The following is a 7,473-nucleotide window of genomic DNA, read 5'->3' as shown; positions in this document are numbered from 1 at the left end:
GCCTCCGCCTCCCAAGTAGCTGGGACCACAGGCGCCCGCCACAGCACCCGGCTATTTTTTGGTTGCAGCCGTCATTGTTGTTTGGTGGGTCCGGGCTGGGGATTCGAACCCGCCACCTCAGGTGTACGTGGCTGGCGCCTTAGCCGGTTGAGCCACAGGCGCCGAGCCTAAAGTCAGTTTTATCGTATTTTCTTTTCTCTTTTTTTTGAGAAAGAGTCTCAGTATGTGGCCCTTGGTAAAGTGCCATGGCATCATAGCTCACAGTAACCTCAAACTCCTGCCTTAAATGATTCTCTCGCCTCAGCCTCCCAAGTAGCTGGGACTACAGGAGCCCACCACAACGCCCAGCTATTTTGTTGTTGCTGCAGTTGTTATTGTTATTGTTGTTTAGCAGGCCCAGACGATGCTCAAACCTGCCAGCCTTGGTGTACATGGCTGGCACCCTACTCACTGAGCTATGGATGCTAAGCCAGTTTTATCATATTTTCTTTAGAAGCACCACAGATTCCAATAGACTATATTTATTAATTTGCAAGTATCAATGATAGCTTTTTAGAATTATTATAAAATTTCCCTTACATAAATTGCAAAATTTAAGGAAAACAATATAGCATATACCTGGTTTTATCAGAGATCCACTCTTCATTAATGTCCTCATGCATACGTGGCAAAATCCTCATTACTTCTCCAGTTCTTGTGCTAACCACAATATTACTTCCAACTGCATCCATGACATCAATTGATTCTGTCTTTCTGAGAAAGTGAACACATATACTTATTATGCCAATTTGGAGAATTAAAGACAAAGTCTGTGTTACCCAGTTTACAAAAAAATTATTTTTCAAGAGTATACCGTGGATGGTGGGTTCAAACCCGGCCCCAGCCAAAAAAAAAAAACTGCAAAAAAAAAAATTATTTTAACATTTGTCTGAATTTCTAAAAATAATGGAACCTACAGGAATTATTATAAAGTATATACCATATTTGAACACATCATGTTAATCCCTAATGCAATAATTTTCTGACACAAAACCCAGTTTCAATGGGCTCTAACTAGTCAAACCCAGGGCAACTGGAACATCAAAATAACTAACAAGTAGGGCAGCATTTCTGCCTAAGGAAGATTAAGGAGTTCAACAAATTCTCTTCCTAAAACCAAAAATAAAGCTCGACAAAACTGACAAAAACACCATTTCAGCATTTTGGAACTCTACCAAAGGCATAGAAAAAGGTGAGAAGCTTTCATGCATTAAAAAGACTACTTTAAGTAAGAACAGTAGAAATCTGTGGTGGCTGGGCTCAGTGTTGCTCCTATTCCCTTCCCACCACCTCCAAAGGGAGGTTCTTTCAGGGTAGGGCAGGCTGTAAAGACAGAAGCTTCTGTGCTGCAAATGGAGACAACTCACTCATTCTGGAGAAACTGTAAACTTGTCTGGATTTGGTACCTTGGATTTTGTTGTAAAAGTCTATTAGCCCGAGGCTGTAGTCATATTTAGGGCATATATTCCTAGCTGAGGTTGCACATAGATGCAGCTGAAACAAGAAAGACCTTAACCTATTCATATGCTCCTGGACAATAGGGCCCAGCAGAAAGGAAAAACTGGGAGACTTGAGAACAGTCTAAACTTTGAATATGCTCCTCTATCCACATAAAAACCCACTGGCAAAAAATGAAAGTCTTATTTCTTCAAGGTATTTGAGCACAATCACTGAGTAACTGATTAGGTAGGCAGACACAGGAACTCCTAAACAGCTTTAATTAAAAGATCTTCAAAGACCAAAGAAAATCATGTTATAAAATTAAAGAGGCCTGGGCACAGTGGCTCACAACTGTGATGCCAATGCTGTAAGATGCCAAGGCGGGAGAATCACTTGAGGCCAAGAGCTGGAGATCAGACCGGGCAATACAGCCCATCTTTACAAAAAGTTAAAAAAAAAAAAAATAGCTGGGCATGTAGTCCTAGCTACACAAGAGACCAAGGCAAAAGGAACATTTGTGCTGAGGACTCTGAGGATGAGGCTGCAGTGAGTTACAATTGTGCTACTGTACTCCAACCTGGATGACAAAGCAAGATCCTGCCTCAAAAAAAAAAGTAAAGGAAGTATCACAACCAGGAATCAACAAGTAGAGATTCTCGATAAGGTTACAGAAATTCTATTTAAATAAAAGGAAATCCTAGAGTTGAAAAGTATAAAGTTTAAAAGCGGAAGGTAATCTGATGACACATTTCAAGAACCTTAAAAACATTCAGCCTGGTGCAGTGGCTCACACCTATAATCTTAACCCTGGGAGGCCAAGGAGGGTGGAATGCTTGAGCTCAGGAGTTCAATACTAGCCTGATCAAGAGTAAAACCTTATCTCCACTACAAATAGAAAAAACTAGGTAGGCAACATGGTAGGTGCCTGTAGGCCCAGCTACTCAGGAGGCTGAGGCAAGAGGATCACTTGAGTCCAAGAGTTTAAAGTTTCTATGACCTATGATGCTATGGCACTCTACCCCAGGGTGATGGAGTAAGACTCTGTCTCAAAAAATAAAAAATTCAAGCCTCTTCCATCTACCTACTTTATTTCTTGGCTTAACTGGAAGAATCAGAAATACACAAAAAACTTATGAATAGCAATGTTTTCCATACATTTGTAATTATAAAGAAATACAAACAAGCTAAATGTCTAATAAGAGGAAATAGTTAAATAAAATATGACATCCACATGGTTGAAATCTCAAATATACAATAACAGAAACTACAAATTTAAAATAACAAAACTATTTTATTTTATTCTTTGGGAAGAACAAGTGAGAAAAAATAGTGGTTAAGTACTTTAGAATTAATTTCTCAGAAAACTAAAATTAAATAGCTAGGAGTTGTGGCAGGCTCCTGTAATCAGTGCTAGGATTATAGGTGTGAACCACTGCACCTAGGCAAGAGGATCCTATGAGCCCAAGAGTCTGAGGTTGCTGTGAGCTGTGACACCACAGCACTCTACCAAGGGTGACAAAGTTGGGCAGCACCTGTGGCTCAAAGGAGTAGGGTGCCAGCCCCATATGCCAGAGGTGGCAGGTTTAAACCCAGCCCCGGCCAAAAACTGCAAAAAAAAAAAAAGGTGACAAAGTTAGACTCTGTCTCAAAGAAAAAAAAATATGAAAACTAAAATTAATTTGTGCCAGTTCATTCATTCTACCTTCCAACTTAACTACTAATCTTCCATTAAAAGGGTTTTACTTAAAGCAAATAAATAAAAACCTAGCAGACAAAAACAACTGAAACGCAGGAAGAAAATTACCCTTAATATTTTTTGAATAGTAGTGAATTAAAAACAATGAACAAATTGCCAAAAAATATAAAGATGAATACCTTGTTTCCCAAGGCCGAGCAGTAAAGGCATAAGGTTTAGAGGTTAGGGCACCTACAGGGCAGATATCAATGATATTCCCAGACAGTTCAGACATGAACATCTTTTCAATGTATGTACCAACTTGCATATCATTTCCTCTGCCCGTTGTTCCCAAATCATCTACTCCTGCAATTTCACTTGCGAACCTACAAGATAAAAATGTGCCAAGTCTAGCAAAATAGAATAGTCAAGTCTAGCAAAATCATTTTCTTTCCTATTTATGCTCACGAAGAAATAATGATTTTCAAAACACTAAAAGAAATGGAGGATATTTTCTTTTTTAGAGTGCATAGCATATTTTTATTTTGTACATATTAAAGCATTTGATTTTTTTCCTGCAGTGCTATGATTTTTCAATATGTTTTGAATTACATCACTTTCTTTCATTTGCTGTGTTTTATGATATTCTACTGCCTAAAAGAGCTGTCAGGGCTGTTGAGAATCAAATGCTTTAAGACTCATTTTATTTAGAGACTCATGTCATAATTTGAAATAACCAGAGATGCTCTTATGTATCAGAGAAAACTATGGCTCTATTATTAAGTAGTGAATTTTCATGTTTTTCTTCTTCAAAAGGAGAAATGAAGGATATTTTCAATGGGAGCACAATCCCTGAACAAAAAATAATTCAGTAAATATTTGCATTTATCTGAGGTGTGTTGCATAAGTAGAAAATTATGCAAGTCATGTGTACAACTCACCCAGTTATCACAGAGTGAATGCTTGTACATTTTAATTTTCAAATGCAATGGAAATTGGTATTAATCAAAAGTGAACAACTTATTCACTTTATTGGTGTATGTAAAAAACATTAACAACATCCCTCTTCCCCCATCCAATAAAAGTTGCCATCCTGCCCAGTGCTATTATTCATCAAATTTTGTTAATATTAAATAAGTATACAATGATATTCCAGAAAAGAAAAGGGAAAAAATTACCTAATGCAGCGAGTACACTGTATACATCTAGTCATGATGGTCTTTACCAATGGCCCAATGTTCTTGTCCTCCACAGCACGCTTCCCTTCTAAAAATCGGCTCCTATCATTTCCAAACATCATGGACTGGTCCTAAATAGATTATGAAAGAGTCCATCTAATATTGCTAATGAAATTAAAATCCAAGATAACCAAAAGAAATTTACAAAATTTGAACTACATACTTGCAGATCACATTCACCTCCTTGGTCACAAATAGGGCAGTCCAGTGGGTGGTTTGCTAATAAGAACTCCATCACGCCTTCTCTGTATGAAAAGTTGTAATATGAAAGTATGAAAACTGTAATATGTAAAACGACACAAACTAAACTGCTAGCACTCAAAATGGCTTACATACAGGCCACGTAAACAACTTGCACAGATGTATGCTTTCTTATATAGTTAGTATTAATTTTTTTTTTTTCAAGACAGAGTCTTAAGCTGTCACCCTAGGTAGAGTGCCATGAAGTCATAGCTCACAGCAACCTCAAACTCTTGGGCTCAAGCGATCCTCTTGCCTCAGTTTTTCTATTTTAGTAGAGAAAGGGGTCTCACTTTTGCTCAGGCTGGTCTCGAGCTCACAAGCTCAAGCCATCCATGCACCTCGGCCTCCAGAATGCTAGGATTACAGGTGTGAGACACTTGCCCAATCTTTAGTATTAATTTTAATTAACTGTCAGAAATGCCAAGGTAACTATCATTCTGGTAGTATCAAATATACGACCTGGAAAACGCTTACAGAAGTCTAAAATGAAATTATCAGAGAACCTAGAAAATTATGACTTTTAACATATATTATTATCAAAAATTACTGCAAGGTTTTCAGAAAATATTCACATTAATTCAAACACACACACACACGAACATAAAAAAGCAAACACGATCAGTAGAGTATAGTACTACATCACTGAAATAATCTCAGTCCAATAAGCCCCAGACTCATTACAAGTTGAACAAGTTACTAAACAAGGATTTTTAATGCTAATCCCATTCTAGGCTCAATACATGAACTCCTGACTTGACTCACTTCCACTGCTCCCAGATGCTAAGCGCACTAACTCCTTCACAGTTTGACATGAAGTTCTTCATCTATTGGCAAGTCTAAAAGTGAAATATGAAATTTTCTACTCTAACTAAGGCTACTACACTGAGTAACAGTAAAGTACCTTGCTTTCTTGGATTTTTCTGAATTTGTCAGGATATTCCAACCTTTCATTACTGGCATGGCACAAGCAGCTACAACCTGGAATTCCAATGAACAAATATGTATTTATTTGTAATTATAAGCAACTCAATATATAAAAATGTTGAATTATGTAAAATATTATATATATATTTTTAAATTGAGACAGAGTCTCACTTTGTCACCCTTGGTAGAGTACTGTGCCGTCATAGCTCACAGGAACCTCAAACTCTTGCACTTAAGTGATTCTCTTCCCTTAGCCTCCCTAGTAGCTGGGACCTCAGGCACCTGCCACAATGCCTGGCTATTTTGTTTGTTTGTTTAGCAGGCCCAGGCTGGGTTTGAACCCACCAGCCCTGGAGCTTGTGGCCGGCGCCCTAACCACTGAGCTAAGGGGAACCAAGCAAAAACCACTTTTTTTTTTTTTTTGAGACAGAGTCTCAAGCTGTTGTCCTGGGTCCTAAGGCATCATAGCTCACAGCAACCTCAAACTCTCCAGCTCAAGCAATCTTCTTGCTTCAGATTTTCTATTTTTAGTAGAGATAGGGTCTCACTCTTACTCAGGCTGGTCTCAAACTCGTGAGCTTTAGCTAGCAATCCACTTGCATTGATCTCCCAGTATGCTAGGATTACAGGCGTGAGCCTTCACGCCCCACTGAAAACTTACTTCTTAAGTTTATTCTAATAGACCGCAATTTCTTTTGACTGTTTTGTTGTTGTTGCTGTTTTGCTTTTCTTCTTTTTGAGACAGGGTAACACGCTGCTCTGTTACCCAGGCTTGAGTATAGTCATTGCCGCCTTAAATTCCTGGGCTCAAGTGATCCTCCCACTTGAGGTATGTGTTAAGGTGACCAGATTTTAACACTGGTAAAGTGGGACACTATTGACAGGGGTGGGGGTGTTCTTAACTAAAAATTTGGTCTATATGGAGCAACAAAAATTTTCATAGAATGCAAAAATAGTATTGTAATATATATTTTTTATATTTCAACATAAGTACAATTTACAAATATAATACACTAAAAAAAAAATTATGTATAGGGTGGCACCTGTGGCTCAAAGGAGTAGGGCTCTGGTCCACCTGGGCAACCTTGCCCAGGAGGGGAGTAGGGAGTTTATATTAGCCTTTTCATTTCCAAATGAAGTTACATTAACCTCTTCATTCCCAAATGGAGTTACATTAACCTTTTCAGCAGCCCTATATTCCCTTCCCGTTGTCCTGCTCCCCCGTTCCCTAGCTTGTCATGCATTCTTTCCAAAAATTGGGACTTTTTTAAAACGCCGTGGGACATGGGACAAATTGTTAAAAATCGGGACTGTTCCACCAAAAGTGGGACATCTGGTTACCTTAGGTATATGCCACATGCTCAGCTAATTTTTCTGTTTTTTTGAAAACAGAGATGGGGGTTTCACTCTCACTCAAGCTAGTCTCAAACTCCTGGCCTCAAGGAATCCTCCTACCTCAGTCTCCAAAGTCACAGGATTACAGGTGTGAGCCACCATGTCTAGCCCTCAATGCAATTTTTTATTCTGCTTTGAAACAGAACATTAAAGAAGTATGCTTTGCTTAACAGCCACTAGTTAATCAAAATTACATATGCCAAACTATAACTAAACTACAGAAAGTAAATCTCTTCCCTGCAATCCTTTTCTTTACTAAAAATGGCACAGCATTAGCACTTGTGGGTATCATTTTGTTGCCTGGGCTAGAGCGCAGTGGTGTCACTATGGGTCACTGTAACCTTAAACTCCTGGGCTCAAGTGATCCTCCTGCCTCGGCCTCCCAAGTAGCTGGGACTACAGGTGTGTACCCCCAACCTCCTCTAATTTTTTATTTTCTATACATAGGGGGCCTCACTATGTTGCCCAGGCTGTTGGCCTTCCAGAATGCCAGTATTACATGTGTGAGCCAGTGTGCCT

At 38.8% G+C, this 7,473-nt stretch overlaps 1 protein-coding gene across 2 annotated transcripts in view; it reads right to left on the bottom strand.

Moving 5' to 3' along the window:
- Nucleotides 1-7,473, bottom strand: part of NDUFS1 (NADH:ubiquinone oxidoreductase core subunit S1) — a 38,878-nt gene that overhangs the window by 21,644 nt on the left and 9,761 nt on the right. For both annotated transcript variants that reach the window (XM_003785005.2, XM_023510433.1), the window contains exons 5-9: nt 5,537-5,613; nt 4,556-4,637; nt 4,333-4,463; nt 3,355-3,540; nt 619-753 (exon numbers count right to left, since the gene is read on the bottom strand). In XM_003785005.2, the coding sequence (XP_003785053.1) occupies nt 619-753; nt 3,355-3,540; nt 4,333-4,463; nt 4,556-4,637; nt 5,537-5,613 (611 nt within the window). The remainder of the gene's footprint in view (nt 1-618; nt 754-3,354; nt 3,541-4,332; nt 4,464-4,555; nt 4,638-5,536; nt 5,614-7,473) is intronic.

Source organism: Otolemur garnettii, unplaced genomic scaffold (genome assembly GCF_000181295.1).
Source record: "Otolemur garnettii isolate 467f Iridium unplaced genomic scaffold, OtoGar3 scaffold00013, whole genome shotgun sequence".
Taxonomy (NCBI): domain Eukaryota; kingdom Metazoa; phylum Chordata; class Mammalia; order Primates; family Galagidae; genus Otolemur; species Otolemur garnettii.
Note: the sequence above shows the minus strand (reverse complement) of the source record. Positions and strands in the feature narration are given on the sequence as shown.